General features: G+C 42.3%; 1 protein-coding gene across 1 annotated transcript in view; it reads left to right on the forward strand.

Moving 5' to 3' along the window:
* Positions 1-22,501, forward strand: part of Tulp4 (TUB like protein 4) — a 129,215-nt gene that overhangs the window by 9,495 nt on the left and 97,219 nt on the right. Inside the window, 1 exon segment of the mRNA XM_005065919.4 lies at positions 16,198-18,131. Coding sequence (XP_005065976.2) covers positions 17,880-18,131 — 252 coding nt within the window. The 5' untranslated portion in view covers positions 16,198-17,879.

Genomic DNA, 22,501 nt, shown 5'->3' on the forward strand with positions numbered 1-22,501 from the left:
CACACCTGTCTTGACTTGACTGCTGTTGCAGGCATGGAGTGATAGAGTTTGATGTATTGATCTGGAGAGGAGAAACTATAGGATCAAGGAGACTTTGGAGACAGGTGTGGTTGTGCGTGCCTTTCTTTAGCTTAGCCCTTGGGAGGCAGAGGCAGGCAGACCTCTGTGAGTTCCTGGACAAAGTTCCAGGACAGCCCAGGGCTGATCCTCTGAGAAACCCTGTCTCAAAAAACAAACAAATAAAAAACAGCCAGCCAACCAACCAACCAACCAACCAACCTACCTGTCAAAACAGGGACCTTTGATTAGTAATGAAAGACAAACTGGCTGTGCTGCCTAGTTCTGTGCTAGCTTGACAGAGCTAGAGTTATCTGAGAGGAGGGAGCCTCAATTGAGACCTAAGACCACCAGAAGACCTAGATATTTACATTATGATTCATAACAGTGGCAAGTTACAGTTAGGAAGTAGCAATGAAAATAATTTTATGGTTGTGGGGTCACCACAACATGAGGAACTGTATTAGAGGGTCACGGGTTGAGAACCACTGATATAAGATCAGCCTGTAGGTAAAGCCTGTAGGGAATTTTCTCAGTTAATGATTGATGGGGGAGGGCCCAGCTCATTGTGGTTCTGTGAGAAAGGATGTTGAGCAAGTCTGTAAGCAGCACCCTCCGTGGCTTCTGCATCAGCTCCTGCCTCCAGGGTCCTTCTGGTTTGAGTTCTGCCTTGGCTTCCCTGAGTGGACTAGGGTTTAGGATATGTAAGCCAAATAAACCCCTTTCTCCCCAAGTTACTTGTGGTCATGGTGTTTGATTCCATCTAGTAACACTGAGACTACTGCAGCCCTTAGCTGAGGAAGCCTTAGAGGAACCTTGGCTGTGGGAGTCACAAGCGTTGGATGCAGTGGGAAGGGATATCTACTTTAATGAGATTTGGAATGTGAGTTTGTACACGTCATATGTTTGGAATGTGTGAGAACAGTTGTAGCCATAGAACAAACACTTAGGCAAGTAAGTAGCTTTTTTTTTCAAGATAATTTGGAATTTACTGTGAACTGTATTTTCTTACATGTATATTATAAATATTTTCAGTTTGTTTGCTTTTCAGATTTATGTCTGTGACATATTTTGATATATCAAAGCTGAAATTTCCTTATGGAGGCAAATATGTCTGTCTTTTCCCTCAGTTTCTGCTGTATGAGTTGTTTCTTTTCTTTCTCCTGCTTTTTATTTATTACTTTATTTTGAAACAAGCATGCTACTATGTCACCTTGGCTGTTTGGAACTAACTCAGTATGTAGACAGTCTGGCCTCAAACTCACAGATCTGCCTACCTCCCTTTGCCTCCCTCTCTGCCTCTCTCTCTGCCTCTCTCTCTGCCTCTCTCTCTGCCTCCCTCCCTGCCTCGCTCCCTGCCTCTCTGCCTCTGCCTCTGGGATTAGAGACATATGCTACCATGCTTGGCACCACTGTATGGTTTCTTGGAAAGCGTCAGTTTATTGATGTGTGGGAGAGGAAATGCCAGTGCCTTGGTGAGAAGGATCTTTTTTCATGTTGGACCTTGCATACCATATTTAAAGATTTTGGTTTTTATTTTAAGAGCTTCTAGAGGCTTTAAATTCTGGCACTGCAAAAAAAAAAAAAAGTAGGATGTATGTATCTAATGTATCTCAAGTTGAACTTTTCTCATCACCCCAGGTTTCCTCCAGGTTTGATGTAATATGATTTGCTCTGATTCCCATACATCTAAGTATATTAGCAAAACTGGCTAAATCTAGCAAAATCAGGCAGAGATCCTGTCTGAACTCTACAGTGGAAGTGTAGTAAACGCTACAGTATTTCTGTAATTAACAATAGGATGGTTAGGCCTTCATAGTTTGTCACTGTTGAGTTGTGAGCAGACACCTCCCCTGATGCTGGTCAGTTGGCACCAGGTAGGATGTTAGATGTGTTTGGAGTCTTCTGTGTAAAGGTAGGAGGGATTGGTGTTTCAGGTGGTGGCAGGTGCACTTCCTGCCACGTTGGCATAATGGAAGCAGGGCTCTACTGAGCTGCCATCTGTCTGGTTGACAGGAAACCAGCAGCTATTTCTGAGGAGTAAGGAGTTGTTCCGTTTATGTAGAAATACTTAGGGATTGGTAATGTGCAGACCATGCTGATCGGGTCTCAGCACTATCCAGAGGGCTTACTTCAGCCCTCTTCTCCCTGCTCCCTGAAGAGACAGTTCTTTTCTGCCCACGCAGTGGGCCAGGGTCATATTATTTATGTCTATCATCCACAGCCCCTAGTGTGTGTTCTAAGGGGTTCTGTCTGTGTCTAGCCCTTTTGGGGGGTTATGGTAAATGTAACAAATTTACCATTTTATCTTTTTTTTTGGTGTGTAGACACACATACACAAGTGCATGTGTGTACTGTTTTGTGTGTGAGTGTGTGTATGTATGTGTGTGTGTATAGTCAGAAGATGCTGTTCCTCATGTGTTGTCTACTTTGTGTTTTGAGACAGTCTTGTACTGTTCTGGGATATACAGTTTTTGCTAGATTGGCTGGCTGCTCTATGAACCCAGTGTATCTTCCAGCCTCTGCCTCCCCAGTGCTGAGATTGCAAGCATGTGCCAATATATCTGACTTTTTTTTTTTTTTTTTTTTTGGTTTTTCAAGACAGGGTTTCTCTGTGGTTTTGGAGGCTGTCCTGGAACTCGCTTGGTAGTCCAGGCTGGTCTCGAACTCACAGAGATCCGCCTGCCTCTGCCTCCCGAGTGCTGGGATTAAAGGCGTGTGCCACCAACGCCCGGCTCATATCTGACTATTTTGTTTGTTTTACTTTCTTGTTTATTAGATTTATTTATCGTGTATACAGTGTTCTCCCTGCATGTATGTCTGCACCCAGAAGTGGGCACCAGATCTCATTATAGATAGTTGTGAGCCTCCATGTGGTTGCTGGGAATTGAACTCAGGACCCCTGAAAGAACAGCCTTGAGCCATCTCTCCAACCTTGTTTGTTTTTCTAAAGACAGAATCTCACTATGTAATTCTGACTAGCCTGGAATCAGCCATATAAACTAGGCTGGCCTCAAACTGACAGAAATCATTCAACCTCTGCTTCCCCAGTGTTGGGATTAAAGACATGCACCACCATGCATGACTTTGGTCTTTGGTCTTATCCTCCAAATTTTGCCTTGTCTCTCATGTGTTGCACTCGCAAAGTAACAGTAGAATGGGATACTCATTTCCCTTTTCACCTAGCAGTTCAATTGATAGGTGAACTTGAGTTAATCTGTAGCCCAGTGACCTACCAGAAAATATCTTTAAGATCAGCTGTGGCTTGGGTTGGGGCTACCATAGGGTTTTGTGTTGCCTCTTCCACAAAAGGGAAAAAGTCTCTAAAGCCCTCTATTAGTCAGGGAATTCTTGGTAACAAGTAAAGAGTCCTCATTGATCTAAAATGACAAAAGTAGTTTATTGGAGGGGTCTGCTCCTCTTCCAACTCTTAGACCAGGGACCAGAGCAGACCCTGGGGGGCTACATGGCAGAATCTGGAACCTCTCCACCCCCTGCCCAATTAATTGCTAGCTTCCTTCCCTCAGAGCTTCCATCACAGACTAGCGTTTTCTATTCTTTTGACAAAGGAGCTAGAACCCGACTGCTAGCCAGCACTCCTGTCTTTCATGTTGAAGATCCAGGTGTCTGAGACTTACCTTCTCATGTCTATTGGGTTACCATAAGGATCTGCATCTTCAGACGGTGAAGTTTAAATAGTTGTAACTAGGCTCAAATACATCTCTATTCATTAAAATGTACAATTTGAGGAGAATACGAGCATCAGGAAGTGGAATGGAACTAAGTCCTATTTTTAAGGAAATAAAGAGATTAAGAAATGGGATAAAGGGCATAGTGACGCCAGGGCAAGATCCCATCCAATGAAGTTTCTGGCTTGTAAAAAGGAATTAAAGAAAAGTTTAGAGCTGATTGTGGTGGTGCATGCCTTTAATCCCAGCACTTCAGAGGCAAAGGATAAGGGATCTCTGAATTTGAGGCCTCCCTGGTCTGCAGATCCAATTTTAGGGTAGGCAAACCTAGGCAGTGAAGGAAACCATTGAAAGCAGAAAGCTGGTGAAAATGTAATTGCACAAGATGGCCATTTTCCAGCTCCAGCAAGCGGCAGAACTTGGCAGCTTTGGTCACGTGGTTCTGGCTTTAGAGTCAAAGATAGAAGGGAGGAGTTATGGAAGCTCCCATTGTGACTAAGGAGAGCTGCTGAGGCTAGGCATGTGTCAGTGCCTGAGTGGAGGCCTAGAGAGTCCATTGCATGAAGCCTGGATTGCCTCAGATACCCCCAAGATCTTGGAGATGCCAGTGTCTTGGGATACCTGCTTAGGAAAGCTGCTAACAGGGAATGGAACCAGCCCAAGAGAAAGAAGTGCAGTCAACAAAGCTGAATGGAGTTGGAGCTCTGAAGAGCATTTTTACATCAGATATGGAGACGTAGAGTTTGGAGTTTGCCCAGCTGGTTTTCAGTCTTGCTTTGGTCCAATATCTTCTCACTATGTTCCCTTTCCTATGTTTTGGAATGATAATGTATACCCTGTGCCATTACATGTTGCAAGTATGTGATCTGATTTTTGATGTTGATTTTACAGGGGATTACAGTTAAAGAGATTGCATGAATCTCAGACCAGACTTTGAACACACTTTTAAATAAGTTTGAGACTTATTGAGATAGACTATAGGGACTTTTGAAGTTGGACTGAATGTAGTTTTGCATTATGATATTACTACAAATCTATGGGGGCTAGGGAGTGGAATGTGGTGATTTGAAAGAAAATGGTCCCCACAGGGGTGACACTATTAGGAGGTGTAGGTTTGTTGGAGTAGGTGTGATCTTGTTGGAGGAAGTGTGTTCCTGTGGGAGCAGGCTCTGAGGTCTTGTATGCTCAAGCTGTGCTCAATGTGGAAGACGATTCACCCCCTGTTGACTGCAGATCAAGATGTAGAACTCTTAGCTGCTTCCCCAGCACCATGTCTGCCTGTGTGCTGCCAGGATGAAAATGGACTAAACCTGTAAGCCACCTCAATTAAATGTTTTTTTTTTTTTATATAAGAGCTGCCATGGTTATGATGTCTCTTTACAGCATTAGAAACCCCAGCTAAGACAACTAGCATCAGATGACAAATGTAAAAATAGCAATTACTTTTGCACCAAATTAATGAATTTCTGGGAAAACTTATGCATGATGTAGAAAGTGGCTACTCCCATGGTAACTGTAACAGAACAGTGCTCTTAGGTGAGGTAAACATGTTTAATAGAAGGAGATGTAAAGTTATTTAACTTTGGGAAATTATCTGACCTTGCATTAAAAATTAAAATGAAGTGTATGGTGCCTATAATCCCAGCATTGGGGAGGTTGACACAGGACAGTCTTGAGTTCCAGCCCAGCTCAGGCCAAATAGTTATTGAGGTCAGTTTCAGATATGTAGTGAGATCCTGTTTTCAGAACACCAAAGGGTTTCAGGGATGGCTCAACAATTAAGAGTACTTGGTTGCTTTTGCAGAGGACTTATAAGTAGTTTCCAGCACCCACATGTTGGTTCATAGTCATCTGTTAACTCTAGTTCCAAGGATTCAGTCTCTTTTCTTTCCTTTCTCCCTTTCTTTCTCCCTTCCTTCCTTCCTTCCTTCCTTCCTTCCTTCCTTCCTTCCTTCCTTCCTTTCTTTCTTTTTTCTTTTGTTTGTTTTTTGAGACAGGGTTTCTCTGTGGCTTTGGAGACTGTCCTGGAACTCACTCTGTAGACCAGGCTGGTCTTGAACTCACAGAGACCCGCCTGTCTCTGCCTCCCGAGTGCTGGGATTAAAGGCGTGTGCCACCGCCCGGCCAGTCTCTTTCTTTTAGCCTTTAGGCTAAACATACCAAGTAGAGTGTGTGAGGCTGAGGTGAGAGAATTCCTTGAGCTCAGGAGTTTGAGACCAGTCTGGGCAACCTGTGGCAGAAACAAACACCAACCAGTCAAACAAAGCTGCAATAAGATGAAACACTAAGTAAAACCCACCACCACTGACCAAAACTGCAATAAGATGAAACACTAAGTAAAACCCACCACCACTGACCACAGCTGCAATAAGATGAAATACTAAGTAAAACCCACCACCACTGACCAAAACTGCAATAAGATGAAACACTAAGTAAAACCCACCACCACTGACCACAGCTGCAATAAGATGAAACACTAAGTAAAACCCCACCACCACTGACCAAAGCTGCAATAAGATGAAACACTAAGTAAAACCCCACCACCACTGACCACAGCTGCAATAAGATGAAATACTAAGTAAAACCCCACCACCACTGACCAAAGCTGCAATAAGATGAAACACTAAGTAAAACCCACCACCACTGACCACAGCTGCAATAAGATGAAACACTAAGTAAAACCCCACCACCACTGACCAAAGCTGCAATAAGATGAAATACTAAGTAAAACCCCACCACCACTGACCAAAGCTGCAATAAGATGAAACACTAAGTAAAACCCCACCACCACTGACCAAAGCTGCAATAAGATGAAACACTAAGTAAAACCCCACCACCACTGACCAAAGCTGCAATAAGATGAAATACTAAGTAAAACCCCACCACCACTGACCACAGCTGCAATAAGATGAAACACTAAGTAAAACCCCACCACCACTGACCAAAGCTGCAATAAGATGAAATACTAAGTAAAACCCACCACCACTGACCAAAGCTGCAATAAGATGAAACACTAAGTAAAACCCCACCACCACTGACCACAGCTGCAATAAGATGAAACACTAAGTAAAACCCCACCACCACTGACCACAGCTGCAATAAGATGAAACACTAAGTAAACCCCACCACCACTGACCAAAGCTGCAATAAGATGAAACACTAAGTAAACCCCACCACCACTGACCAAAGCTGCAATAAGATGAAATACTAAGTAAAACCCACCACCACTGACCAAAGCTGCAATAAGATGAAACACTAAGTAAAACCCACCACCACTGACCACAGCTGCAATAAGATGAAACACTAAGTAAAACCCCACCACCACTGACCAAAGCTGCAATAAGATGAAACACTAAGTAAAACCCACCACCACTGACCACAGCTGCAATAAGATGAAACACTAAGTAAAACCCCACCACCACTGACCAAAGCTGCAATAAGATGAAACACTAAGTAAAACCCCACCACCACTGACCAAAGCTGCAATAAGATGAAATACTAAGTAAAACCCACCACCACTGACCAAAGCTGCAATAAGATGAAACACTAAGTAAAACCCCACCACCACTGACCACAGCTGCAATAAGATGAAACACTAAGTAAAACCCCACCACCACTGACCAAAGCTGCAATAAGATGAAATACTAAGTAAAACCCCACCACCACTGACCAAAGCTGCAATAAGATGAAACACTAAGTAAAACCCCACCACCACTGACCAAAGCTGCAATAAGATGAAACACTAAGTAAAACCCCACCACCACTGACCAAAGCTGCGATAAGATGAAACACTAAGTAAAACCCCACCACCACTGACCAAAGCTGCGATAAGATGAAACACTAAGTAAAACCCCACCACCACTGACCAAAACTGCAATAAGATGAAATACTAAGTAAAACCCACCACCACTGACCAAAACTGCAATAAGATGAAACACTAAGTAAAACCCACCACCACTGACCAAAGCTGCGATAAGATGAAATACTAAGTAAAACCCACCACCACTGACCAAAACTGCAATAAGATGAAATACTAAGTAAAACCCACCACCACTGACCAAAGCTGCAATAAGATGAAATACTAAGTAAAACCCACCACCACTGACCAAAGCTGCAATAAGATGAAACACTAAGTAAAACCCCACCACCACTGACCACAGCTGCAATAAGATGAAACACTAAGTAAAACCCCACCACCACTGACCACAGCTGCAATAAGATGAAACACTAAGTAAAACCCCACCACCACTGACCAAAGCTGCAATAAGATGAAATACTAAGTAAAACCCACCACCACTGACCAAAACTGCAATAAGATGAAATACTAAGTAAAACCCACCACCACTGACCAAAACTGCAATAAGATGAAATACTAAGTAAAACCCACCACCACTGACCAAAACTGCAATAAGATGAAATACTAAGTAAAACCCACCACCACTGACCAAAACTGCAATAAGATGAAATACTAAGTAAAACCCACCACCACTGACCAAAGCTGCAATAAGATGAAATACTAAGTAAAACCCACCACCACTGACCAAAGCTGCAATAAGATGAAATACTAAGTAAAACCCACCACCACTGACCAAAGCTGCAATAAGATGAAATACTAAGTAAAACCCACCACCACTGACCAAAACTGCAATAAGATGAAACACTAAGTAAAACCCCACCACCACTGACCAAAGCTGCAATAAGATGAAATACTAAGTAAAACCCCACCACCACTGACCACAGATGGTGCAAGACGAAGAAATGAACAAATTCTCAACATGCTTTCTATAGATCACGTCTCTTGTTTATTAAAATGAGTAGAATTAATTGGACATCTGTCCCAGTGGTCAGCTGCTTCCGGTCATTGTAATGCGTTATCCTCATGTTTAGCCAAATTGTATGGTGTAATTGATTGGGAAATATTTTTCCAGTTCCTTTTTCTTGCAGGTATCCAGCTAATTTCTTGTTTATTAATACGATGCTTTTACTTTGGGTTTTAGTAAAAATATACATGGACAAACTAAATATATCTGAAACAAGTTGCTCAACTGTTCTAATAAATTAGAGCCCATTTTCGTAGCATTGTTTGAGCTCGTTGAAATTGCGCCAAAGTTTAATCATTAGGGTAACTTGATGTGGGAGATGTTATTTCTTGGAAAATTAAATGTAAATAAAACATTTTAAATTATATTTTAAATTCGCAGGAAGAGCTTGGTATCAGAAGAAATTCTCTTATAAAGTCCTGTTCTAAAATCTCTAATTTGGGCTGGCAAGATGCCTCTTTGGGTGCAAACACTTTTGTTGCACAAGCCTTCTGTTTGGTCTCCAGAATCCTTGAAGGCAGATGCGATGGTGTACATCTGTAGTCCCAGCATTCCTCCTCACTCAGCTTGTGAACCAGCTACCCTGAGCATGGAGCAGCAGGAACAAGAGAGCCCTTGTCTCAACAAGCTGAAAGGGAAGAGTCCGCAGAAGATGTATCCTGACCTTCCTTCGCCATACTGTGTGAGCCTGTACTCATTCCCCTTCCTATAATAACAAAATAAAATAAAAAGTGCAAATTAGTTCTGTGAATGTGAATTTTCCTACAGTGTATTCCTTCACATTAGGCATTGGCAGTCCATTGTCCTCCCTGTCATGCCTCTCATTAGGGTCCCTTACCCATCGGTTAGTAACACTCCACTGACTTTTGTTGTTTTTTCTTTGAGACAGGGTTTCTGCTTCTGGGTGTTGTGAAGCTGGCTAGTTATGTAGCTCTGGCTGGCCCCACATTCACTACCCCCCATGCAGTGGGGTTTAAAAGTGTGGTATCCATTGGCTTCTGAGGCTGTGGAAAATGGGTGTTCATCGTTTGCTCCATTGCTTACACATATAAGCACCCTGTGTGAATTTGAGGACTCTGTCAGTTGGATTCAAAAATCAAAAATTAGTTTGAGTGGGGTGTTGGTGGTGCCGCCTTTAATCCCAGCACCTAGGAGGCAGAAGCAGATGGATCTCTGTGAGTTCGAGACCAGCCTGGTCTACAGAGTGTCAGGACAGGCTCCAAAGCAATACAGAGAAACCCTGTCTCGAAAAACAAACAAACAAACACAAACAAAAACAAACAAATTTAGTTTGAACATTGTATATGCATTCTGAATCGATATGCAGTAGTCAAGGGAAATGAAGTATCATTTAGTTATTGTAAGATTTTTTTTTCTTCCTGTCCTGCGATCAAATTTAGGGTCTCACACATGCTAGGCAAACGCTGTACCAGTGGGCTACATCCTCAGCTCCAGTGATTGCATCTTTAAATCGTTCATGACTGAATACCAAAACAATATGTAAGGGATGAGGCATATGCTTCAACATTAGTTGCCTGCTGCTAGCAGAGAGTTCTTGTAGTTGAGCTCAGCTCTGACTTCACATAGACTTCATGTCAGACCCTCAGATTTTAGTTTTCACATGACATATGCCAGCTGCAAGGCTGGAGAGTTGCCTGTCCCTCTGACTGACCACCGGCTGTAGGCTTGGGTCTCCTTGCTACTTTGCCCGGTAGGCTAAGTTGAACTCGCTGAAAAAAAGCCGCTTAGCATCACAGTTATGAGGTGTGCAACTGGAAGACCACTCCAGCATGCTCCTTGCCTGTCCGGCCCACGAAGGACTCGGGATATTTGTTATTGCTTTAAAGGATCCAGAACCCTCTCATCCCACAGTAGTGCTGAAAGAGTCCCACTGTTGGGAGCACTACTGTATTCCATGTGACCCTGTCCTCTGATGGCCTTCTGCACACTTTCAGGGGTGTCTCTGCAATGCTCTTTCTTAAGTAGAATGCCTTAAAATATACCTCTATCATTACACGGTGGAGCTGGAGGAAATCCAGGAAGTGATGAGACTTCATGTCTTCAGTGTGACCATTTAGTAATACAAAACAGAAGGGAATATGAGGGGTTAAATTTCATGTTGACTTGTGACACACAGACTAAATTAATACTGTGCATTTGGTACCTTGTAGTTTATAAGGCATTGTTCAGATCATCTTTACAAATGTTGTCACCTTTGGTCTTTGTAGTGTTTAAACAGTTTTCTTTCTTTAATTCTTTCTGTTTTTTTGAGACAGGGTCTCTGGGTAGCTCTGGCTGTCCTGGAACTTGTTTTGTAGATCAGGCCAGCCTCAAACTCAGAGATCTGCCTGCCTCTGCCTCCTGAGTGCTGAGATTGAAGGCGTGCGCCACTACCACCTGGCAGACAAAATATGTGTTAATTTTGTCTACACCTGATTGGAAGTTTGCACATCACATGAGTGCAGGAGGTTTTGGAGGTCAGAAGAGGCATTGGATCCCCTGAATTAGAGTTATATATTGTCAGTCACCGTTTGGTGCTAGTAACCAAACTTGGGTTCTCTGCAAGAACAATTATACTTAACTGCTGAGCCATTTGTCCAGCCTTCTGGCCTTTGTAGTATTCTTGATTCAAGGCAGAGCAAATACTGTTTCACAGAAGTGTGCACAATACCAGGGCTCCAGTAGGTTGTCCAGAACTATCTTTAGAGTCTTAGCCCATCTCATTTTTTTCCTTTTCACTGAAGACAATTTTTCATGCAGGTATTCTGATCATGTCCCCCACCCCCATTATAACTTGATGGACTTACTTAGTGCTCACACTTCTCTCACAGAAGAGTTGAGCTCAGCTAAAAGAGCTGTGAGCTGGGCAGGCTGGTGTAAGCCTATAATCTCAGCACTTGGGAAACTAAGGCAGGAGGAGTATGAGTTTGAGGCCACCCTGAGCTACATAGTGGGTTTGGTGTAGCCTGGGCTGTGTAGTAAGACCCTGTCTCAAACCACAGCAACAAAAAACTCAAAAAGCAAAACACAAAAGTAGAAAGAAAGCATTTTCGCTGTTAGCCCACTTTGGCTCAACTGAGTCCTAACATTTTCTTCCTAAACTGAAAATCTGAGCAAAATTGTTTATGTGCCCAACATGAGATCTAACTTGCATGTCCAGAGCTCCCCTTTGGTTCTTAGTTCATTGCAGTCTTCAGATATTGTAACTGTGTGAAGCTTTAACATTTCACATCAAAGGTGGAGTGGCAAGAATGGAGATGGCTAGCTTTATGGTTACAGACGCTCGAGCTTTGCCATTGTGGTACTGTCTCCTTTTGCTGTTTTTGTTTCATGAGTTTGAGCATAAAAAAATAGCAAAACTTTAGAGTACATTTATATTACTTTCTTTTTCTTTGGTGGTGCTGGGGCAGGAACACAGTGGCTCAAACTGTGAGTACACACTGTCACTGAGCTGTGTATGTCCAGCCCACAGCATGCTTATAAGATGGGTAGATCACTGCAGTCCTGCTGGCATACTTCTTAAGTATAGCATTCTCTTGAATGCTTTTTTCATGTGCATTTTCATAATTACAATTGAGACCATAAATAGCTCTGTGTCTTAAATTTTAAAATGATATAATGAAAGTTTTTCCTTTATATTTCTGTTGCTGGTCTGGCTGTCTGTCACTCCCTCTCTCTTTTCTCTCTTTCCTCCCCATATAACCTAGACAGGCCTCAAACTCATGATCCTCTTGTCTCAACCCCTGAATTCTGGGATTACAGGTATTTGTCACTAAGCCTGGCATTTTATATAGTTTTCATAATTCCTTTTTGTGAAAAATTTACTGTGGTAAAGAATATATAAAATATTTTAACCATTATAAGTATAATTCAGTCGTACTATCTATGTTCATAGTACCAGGCAGCCGCCATAGCATGCAACATGGTAATTTCTCTAACATTGGAACTGTACACTGTTAACCTCCCCTCAGTCTGGGTGTCCCCTGTTAGTGTTTGTCCATACGTATTTGTCATGTTGGAATTGACTTTTAAAGTTTAGCATAGTGTTCTCAGAATTCTTGTTGTACCATGTGCCTGAATTTTCTATCCTGTTAAGGTTAGAGGATAACTGTATGTATGTATGTATTATATTTTGTTTACCCATTCATCTATTATCAGGCACTTCTCAGAGTTTTTGAAGGTAGGTAATTGTCCATCATGTAAATACATTATATTTCGACAGTGTGGTTGCCTTCATTTAAGTTGGTTTGTCAGTGTCACACCCAGTTGGAAAACCAGAGCACCTCTCATCCATGTAGCGTGATCAAAGCTAGGCTCCATTCCCTTTGAGACAGTTAACTGTACTTAGTGGGAGGGTAGGATCCAGAATGCCCGCAGTTGGATCTTTGGTCCTCTGCCCAGCTCTAGCAGTGGCCCTCTGTGAGTGCTGGAGATCACTAAGGGTTTCACTGCTTTGCTAAGACAGGCTGGATCCATTCCTAGTTAGCCCGTTACGCGGCTCTCCAGTTAACTGCAGTGCTGCTCCCCTTTCCTCTTGTCCCACTGCCTGGCGGGTACAGGAAAAGCTTTAGAGTCAGTCTGCTTCTCTGTGTCATTCTTTTGCTAGCCCCTGACGGAAGCGATAGAAGTTGGTTGAGGTAGTGTACTTGCTCAACTGAATCAAAGCTCTCCGGTACTTTTCCTGCCAGTCTGATCTCATACACTCCCATTTGTCTTTTGGTAATTTAGAAGGTCAACCATTGGTCTCTGTTTTCTGTAGTTCTTCTTCTTCTTCTATCTCTGATCATTTTAAGGGAATTTGGAAAACACATGGCCTAACTTGTCATCTTGAATTTATTCTTGTCTTACTCTCTTCATTCTTTCCACTGCTATAACATGATGGAATCACTTCCTGAGGTCCCCAGCTCTTAAAACTTTCTTAGGTTTATTTATTTTAATTTTTGTGTATTAGTGTTTTGCCTGTGTGTATATCTACGTACCGCATGTGCCTGGTACCCTCGGAAGAGAGCATTGAATTCCTTGGAACTCGAGTTACAGATGTTGGTGAGCTGTCAAGTGAGTACTAGGAATTGAACCCAGATCCTCTGAAAGAATAAGTGCTCTTAACTGTTACATTGTATTTCCAGCCCAAGATCCCAAACTTGATAGCATATCCCCCTGAGTATTAGGAGCTAACATAACAATTTGGGGGCATATCAAAATTTTCTTAGATCATAGCAGTTGTGTTTTCCCATGTTATTTAACTCTCTTAATCTGTTTTCATTACATTCTGTTACCTGTTAATTAGATGTATAGCTAAAGGTGATTTTGGGTACTTTCCACTTTTATATGACATACTCCCCTGCCTCTCAGTAATATACCAACTGGAATTTGGGCAGTGTTGAATAGCACATCTTTTTGTTGTTGTTGTTGTTGTTGTTGTTTTGTTTTACGAGACAGGGTTTCTCTGTATTGTTTTGGAGGCTGTCGGTCCAGCCCGGCCTCGAACTCACAGAGATCCACCTGCCTCTGCCTCTCGAGTGCTGGGATTAAAGGCGTGCGCCACCACCGCCCGGCTCTGAATAGCACATTTTGTGGACATCTTTCATTGATTCTTTGTTTTAGTTTTAATAACATTGGCTTAATCACATTCTGCATTTTGCCACATTGTTTTCTGGAAAAATAAAGCAGAATTGGGAAATGATTGCCACCACATCCACATTGTGCTGACTGACCATGCTTGCTGGGAAGTTACTTCTTATCTTTGTCATTCTAAAAGGAAATTTCACTCTGGTTGTTTGTGTTTTCGAATGTTGCTATGTACTTTATTAAAAATTTAGGGGATTGCCAACTATCTACACAGTGGATTTACCAGTAAGTATTGTGTGTATTCTTATAATAACCAGATATAATCCCCTATTTTAGCTAAATTGACTTTCACTTAATAGCATGAACAAGAGATACCACAAAACATGATGTCTTAATAATGTAGATGATAAGCCGGGGGGTGGTGGTGCACGCCTTTAATCCCAGCACTGGAGAGGCAGAGGCAGGTGGATCTCTGTGAGTTCGAGGCCGGGCTGGACCGACAGCCTCCAAAACAATACAGAGAAACCCTGTCTTGTAAAACCAAAAAAAAAAAAAATGTAGATGATAAAAATTACCTGACTCCCCAACTTTCTACTCCTGAGATTTCACAGTTTTCTTCCTTTAAGTCATTTGTTTTCTCCTCTAGATATTTGGAGCTTGAGAATACTTAATTTGGTCTTGATTAATTTTTGTTCTCATCAAATAATCACAAGGCTTTTCCTGTTTTACAGCAGCAAGGGTGTGGAAGTGACTCTTGTTAATCTTGGCAGTGTGGTTTGGTGGAAAAGGATGGTATTGGCGTGAGATGTTGAGTCTTATTTCTGTCACTCTTAGACTAGTGAGGTTTGAAAACCTCACTTAAAATATTCCAACCTCGATGTAAGAATTTGTGAAGTGCTGTATTAGCTCTGGGAGGTTGTGGATGTGCAGGTGAGCAACAGGCCCTTGGTAATGGAGACATTCTTAGTTCTTGCTCAGCCTTTATCCTTTCTTCAGTAGGTCACTCTCAGAACATGACCATTCGGTAGGAAGTGTTGTTTTAGTCTTTAGTTGTACCCCTTTTTGCATTATTCTTTATTCCTACTTTAAAAATAGAATCAGAGTGAATTGTTTTTGAATATCCTTTTACATGGGAACCGTACTGCCCAGTGAGTATGGCTGCAGAGTTGTAAAGGTTGACCACCTCCCATCTGAAAGTAGCATTTCTGACCCAGGATTTTTCAGATTAGGGATCTCAACTCATAACAGCTTTTGCTGACTGTTGTTTGCTTCATTGATCTCTTGGTAAAGAAGTCCGTGTTGCCTGTCTTTCTTCTCCCACCGTGCTGGTGCTTCTTGACTCAGGGCCTAGACTCACTGACCTGTGCATTTCCAGTGCCGGCTCAGCTTAGGCTATGGTGGCCGCTCAGGAGACATTTCCTCCTTGAGTGTGCTGTGGTTAATCTTATTTCCCTTCACTCTGGACTGTCAGCCTTGTGAGATTCCTTAGCTGCATCTTCCACTTTTGCTCTGGGATGTCAGAGTTTACCACTAGACACATATCACTGCTCTAGAGGTGGTGGGGCCTGGGAGAATGGACCCCATTAATGAGGCAGACTACAGCCAGCTTCATTCAGAGCCTCAGACAATTTATACTTAGCATTAGGAAAGGTCACAGAGTAAAGTTCTCTTGAGTTCAAGCTGTGTACAGTCACAAGAACAAGCTGCACATGGCTCCACAGAGGCGTGTAAAAGATAGTTTAAACATTTAATTGAATAACATCAGCAAGCAATGAGTAATCTGAGGTAAACTTACTTCTATCTGCTACACCTGGGAGGAGCATGAAAACACATTCCTAGAACAATTTCTTGTTTTGAAGACACTGAGGTCACAAGATTCTTGTCTTGTTTTTCTGGGAGTGTTCATATGCATTTACTACTTGGGTTTTACCAGTTACTACAATCAGCGACTTCATCAGATAGGTGTAAGAACTATTCATTAGTTTCAGCTACAGCACTTGCTTGTTAGAACTTTTATTTTAAAATATATACATATGTCCTATTTTTTTGTGATTGATTTGCAGGTTTGTAAGAGCCTTCAAGTCATGAGTAATCTGACAGTTCCTGAATTAACTGGGAAGACAAGCACATCAAGTGCCAGCTGAAGAGTGCATCTGTACATGCAAAACCTTCCTAAGAAGACAGGCTCTGTCTACACACGCGGAATTTTGCACCTGATGAAAATTAAGCATCAGATGAAACAACTTCATACTACTGGGGTCTGGAGTCGGTGGAGAGCAGTCCATCACTAATGACAAATTTTCCTTATGGTGTTCTTGGGCAGAGCAAGTTTGCAGAAGAAAAAAATTACACATTCTAAGCCTCAAGATCAAAGAAGGAGCAGCCTTCGAACTCTGGACTGAAGTTCAGTAGCTTTTACTGTGGTTGCGGCTTGCATGAGGGGAGAGATCTGAAAAGGAACCGATTCTTTTGTGTCTTTAGCTAACTATTTGAAAAAAATTTTTATTTATTGTCTTTTTATTTCCTGCAAATACAAGGTATTTTAAAATTCTAATTGGAACTGCCAACTACAAAATAAATATCAAGGAAAACCCTTCTTGGTCTAAGGTGTGTGAACAGGCTTGAACGAGAACCTGTAGGTATCTTCAGCAGAGCGTAGAGCCGCTCTAGAGAGAGGTCCAGCTTGGAGGACGCTGATAACACGCCTGGAGGGATGGTGTAAAGACTTGGGTGTAAGAGGAAGACTATTTAATGGACTTAATTCTAAGATTGCTTTCTTTTCCACCAAGCTAGAAGAATACATGATCTTTAGGAGCAAAAAAGCAGAGAAACGCGTTTAAGGAGAAGCAAACACCTGCAGCCTCTTACCAGGCAGAAGCAGGAGTAAGGAGAGCACCAGCTCCAGGTTGAGTGCAGCTCTAATCTGCGCCCCAGTGAGGGGAGGGGCTTTGCCTCAGTCCCTATGGCACTGAGGGGTGCTCCAACCAATGGAGGAGTCCCTTCTAGGGAGCCACGTGTTCCTAGGGACACAGGGCCAGCCTTTGAGACAGGAAACTTCTGGTTGTGAACAGTGGGGAAAAGTGTTTTTCTTGCTAAAATTTGGGCTGCTGTCTGCACACGAGCTCGAGTCTGATTTTGCACATTAGTGTGCCTTTCCCTTATGCAACCTTTTTCAGCTGTACAGCAGAAGTTCGTCTAGTTCAGAAAATGTGCTGGAGGGTGGCTTCAGAAAGAAGGTAATCCTGTATTTCATTGTCTGCATTTGAACTTTTGAGTAGAAAATTCCAGCTAGAGGGATTCTTCAACGCCTTAAGTTACTTGAAATCCATGTGTCTGCAACCCTTTATCTCTGGAATCACATTACACGAAACTGGAATCTCAGGTTGAGAATAACCAAACTGAGTGACGACGAAGAGAACTGATTCTCCATCACCACTTGCTAACAGAGCTCTTTCTCCAAAGGATTGGCATGCTTTCCCCCTAAAAACTTGAAAATGAGAACGGACCCCATGTGCTTTTAGGCATTATCTTTCTTAGCAGACTGATGTTATCTTTTATAGAGGGATTTTTTTCACTATGCATTTGGTGGATCTTTATAAAATATTGACCTAATTAGACTCTAGATCATTCATAACTAAAGGAGAAAAACAAAAACCAACTGAGTTCAGCCACAAAAATAAGCCAATGAAAGAACTTGGTTTGAAATTTTCAGTTCTTTTTAAGTGAAATAATTCATTGAAAAAATATGTATGCAGCAGTGGAGCATGGGCCTGTGCTTTGCAGTGACTCCAACATCCTGTGTCTGTCCTGGAAAGGGCGTGTCCCCAAGAGCGAGAAGGAGAAGCCTGTGTGCAGAAGGCGCTACTATGAAGAAGGGTGGCTGGCCACGGGCAATGGGCGTGGTGTGGTGGGGGTGACTTTCACCTCTAGTCACTGTCGCAGAGACCGGAGTACTCCACAGAGGATCAACTTCAACCTGCGAGGCCACAACAGTGAGGTGAGCTCTGATTTTGTTTCCATTTTTCTGTGGTTGTGTCTAGTGGTCTTTTTTGAACCTCCTCCCTGGCCCCAAACTTTATTTCAGTTTCCTAGACTTGGTGGCAGTGAGACTTGATATTGTGAATTTCGTCTCCTGTATGTCACCAAGATAGATGCTGAGGTGGGCATTGTTCAGGGTGTCCTGTCCTTCCACAAGTCAGTCACGTGTCCCCATCCTTTCCTGCTCTCCCCTCCTGAGAAGGGCACAGCTGTTTGGGGGATACCCACTGTGGGGTATCTGATTAGGGCAGAAGAATCACACTAGGTGATCCTAATCAGCTTTTTAGGTTCCTGGTTTCCATGACACAGAAGGGAGTGTCCTATCCTAAGGCTCAGTGTGAAAGTCACAGTGGTGCTACCTCTGCCTCAGTAGCCGATTACTGTGTTTCTGTGGTGATGGCTTAACACCTAGTTGGAGGTAAAAAGTCATTCATTTGATAAGACCCACTGTTTTCACATTGTATAAGCTCTGTTGTACTTACATTTATGTGTTCTATATTTATAAATAGATTCTTCTGGCTTTCTAAAACCAAAAGTGGCATTGTATGTGGTTTATTCTACTATTTGTTGAGAAATGCTCAAGTGCTAACTCTGTATTTAAAAGAAGGCCATGGTTGGTAGTTTCTTGCTAAGTTTATCTGTATAACACCATGGTAATATGCTTCATTGTTCATTAGCTTATTTGAGTGTTTCTTATGAGGAATCTGTGACGATTTTGGGTGTCTAAAAATGTCATTGGATGGTTATGCAAAAGCAAGAATATTTTTTGAGATATGTGTCAGTCCATTCAGACTGCTGTAACTAAATACTACAGATTTGGTAGTTTATGATCAACCCAGACTCACGCCCCACAGTTCTGGAGGTTGCTCTGAAATCTCGGTTGCCAATTTAAGAGGGTTTTGTGGACATGATGGGGATACACTAACAAATTTTTTCTTGTTGGGAACAGGTTGAGAGATCCTCTGGGATCTTCTGTGAGAACATGAATCCCATTTAGGAGTACTCTGCCTTTATAAAGGCCTTCCCTTTAGGCTATATTTCACCGTTGGGGTCTAGAGAGGAGCTCAGCATTCATAGTGTAGCGATATAACGCATATTTTCACATGTAAATTTCCACCAGATTAATTGTGGAGTGTCCCAGTGCCTGTTGTGGGGACCTGCTGTTGACTTTACATTCGTCTTAGACCCTTCTTGCTGCTGTAATTAGCTATCGTGTTATCAGGTAGTTTATAAACAGTATAGATTTACTGTCCATAGTTATGAAAACTCAAGTCCCAGATCAAGGCTGCAGCGGGCACACTGCACATTCTGCGAGCTTACTCTCTGTTTCATAGATGTTCTTGGTGCAGTGTCCATCAGGTCTTTGTAGAGATGCTTCTGTGCATCAGGAAGGCACACCCTCACTGAAGGGTCACCCATGTTTCTCATCATGTACAGTCAGACTTCTTTTACTCAGTAAAATCTAAGAATCGCCCCTGCTGTGCACATTGTAAGACTGGCCTTTAACTGATGCTAGTTTCCCATTGACATAAAACACCCCATTTGTCCATTCTATCGATGAGCATTTGGATTTCTTCTAGTTTTTGCCTGTAACCATCATAACTGCTGTGAGCAGGCATGCACAATGTATATCATTTGGTAGAGCTAGCTGTGCACTCAGAAAGTACAATTTCTGAGTCATAGTGTTGGTATGCATTTAAGAACAGAAATTGCCAAATACTTTTCCAAAGCGGTTATACCACTTTACACTCTACCACTGAAATTTGAAAATTTCAGTTGAAAAGCCAGGCTGAGAGTCTGCTTCTCAGTCTGAGTTTAATTTACTAATATCTTTCTGATGAGTTTGAACTTTCTCACTAAAAGTAAGTTTTGTATATATGCATATACATAATATTGTTATTAATTTTTGGAGAATTTTACACTTAGGAATTATATTTTACAGATACTTTAAAACTTATTGCAGTAGGTATATAAAACACATGCCTTGCATATGCATAGCTTGGGGACTGTCTTAAAGATATGCAATAAACCAGCATGAATATGCTTGCTGAAAGCGGTGTAAATCTCAGGTCTCACAGTGCTGTAGTTTTGAAATCCTCATACAGTGTATCCTCTGCTCAAGATCTCTCAGTCTGGGTAACACAGTATGCTCATGCAGGTTGTTGGGATTGTGGATAGGTTTTTGGGCCTAAGGGGCCATTCATTCAGTGAACTTGTCATGTGAGCCTCTCCACTCTGTGCAGTCTTTCTGACCCTGTCTCTGGAGAAGGGCCCCTGAATTGGCTAGGCCCACCCCATTCTTGAAAGAGGACTACAGGTTATACACATAAGACTGGGTGAAGTAAGAGCTCTGCCTGCCACATGGGGCTCTGTAATTTGTAGGCAGTGACCTGCTTCATTGCTGAAACTCTTTTGAGTCATTTTCCCCTCGCTGTACATTTTTATTCATTTACTTCAGTTTTTTTTCACATTGGAATGTGTCCCATTTATGACTGCCTGATGAGTGGAGTGACCAACTGTGCTAGTTTCCCAAGATGTGGTACTATCCATGATAAATCCAGGGAAGTCCCAAGCACACTGAGGTAGTTATCTCACTTTCCAGTACGAACCTTGATACTAGAAGTTTCCAGCCTCGTAACTGTTTCCACGGTTCCCAGAAGAGTCACAACAGATACCATCCAAGTTCATAGACCATGGACATTTTGTCTAAGTTCATGTAGTGTGTATGGAGGGGAGCTGGAATTTAATTCAAAGCCCTCCGAGGCTCTTCAGCTTATTTCTGTTTTCTCAAAACTTGTATTAAATGAAAATCCATAGTCCCCTACCCACAATTTTGAAATGCAAGAGCTCTGACATGGGAATATTTGTTAATAGAATGCCAAGATCTGACTTGGTATGAGTGAGGCTTCTCATTATCTGCCCATCACTTCAGCTGTGGACATGAGTGTTTAGTTATGGATGCTTCTAGAAGCCAGCCATAAATCCTCCACTCCCCCTGTAGTGTGGTCTCACGGGACATCCTGTGAGGCGCTTTCTCTGACATGCTCCCCTTCTGCACACTGAACAGACCCCTGTGGTTGCACTGACAGTGCTTTCCTGAAGTTATCTGCTCCGTGGGCCTGGCAAACTTAGTAGAAAGTGCTGCTTAGTCCTTCACACTGTTCTTTTAACTATCCAGTTCGTTGTGGCCTCTTTCCCATCATTGCTCTGATGAAGCACTGTCCTTTCCTGTGACCTTAAGGTGCTGAACCCACAGGTTTCCTTTGGGCACTTGATGTACCTATGTCATGAGCAGAGTTCTCTCTTTCCGGAATACCAGAGCCTCCTATAACCCTTCTGCCTTGACTTGCTACTTTCTTTTAGCTCCCTCCATGCCATCTTTAAGTATTAGAGGGTACAGCTTTTTAAAGTTTGTCCATCCCATCTTTAAGTATTAGAGGGGCTACAGCTTTTTAAAGTTTGTCTTTGCCTTTAATCCCACCTATCTTATGATGCCTACACTTCTGTCTGCTCTGTTTTCTCTCTGGTTCCAGATTGCACTGTCCACTTTGATATGAGATTTAAGATTGGATCTCAGTAGTCTCAGGTCATAGTCACTCCTTTCCCCCAGCCCCTCCCATCAAACCAGGACCCTTGGTGCTCCCTGGGTCAGTAGACAAAGAGCCAGCAGTTAAGCTTCTCTGATCTCCCTGGGATTTCTGGAGATTGTACTTAACAATACATATTTCGTTTCCCCAAGAGTTATTACAATATTATAAAATTATTTCTAAAGTACATTCCCCCTCTTTTAAAACCACTGTATGGCATGCATCACAGTTCTAGAAAAATCAGAAATGTCTGGGTAATGATAAGGATCTTTTTTTTTTTAAAGATTTATTTATCACATATACATTGTTCTGCCTACACGCCAGAAGAGGACACCAGATTGAATTGTAGATGGTTGTGAGCCACCATGTGGTTGCTGGGAATTGAACTCAGGACCTCTGGAAGAGCAGTCAGTGCTCTTAACCTCTGAGCCATCCTCTCCAGCCCGAAAATTCTTATTTTTAGAAAATTCATCTGAAATCCTGGAACTGGGGTTACAGGTGGTTGTGAGCTCCCACGTGAGTGCTGGGAATCAAGCTCAGATCCTCTGGAAGAGCAGTCAGTGCTCTTAACCTCTGAGCCATCTCTCCAGCCCAATAAGGATCTTTTAAATTCAGTTTTATGGCTGTCATGCTCTGTGGTAAAGACTCAGAGCCAGACACAAGGATGACAAGCTTTCTTAAATCTGTAGTGCTGAAAACACTTTTTTTAAAAATTAAAATTGGTAGGTTAACATGATGCAAA

This window comes from Mesocricetus auratus, unplaced genomic scaffold (genome assembly GCF_017639785.1).
Source record: "Mesocricetus auratus isolate SY011 unplaced genomic scaffold, BCM_Maur_2.0 Super-Scaffold_100018, whole genome shotgun sequence".
Taxonomy (NCBI): domain Eukaryota; kingdom Metazoa; phylum Chordata; class Mammalia; order Rodentia; family Cricetidae; genus Mesocricetus; species Mesocricetus auratus.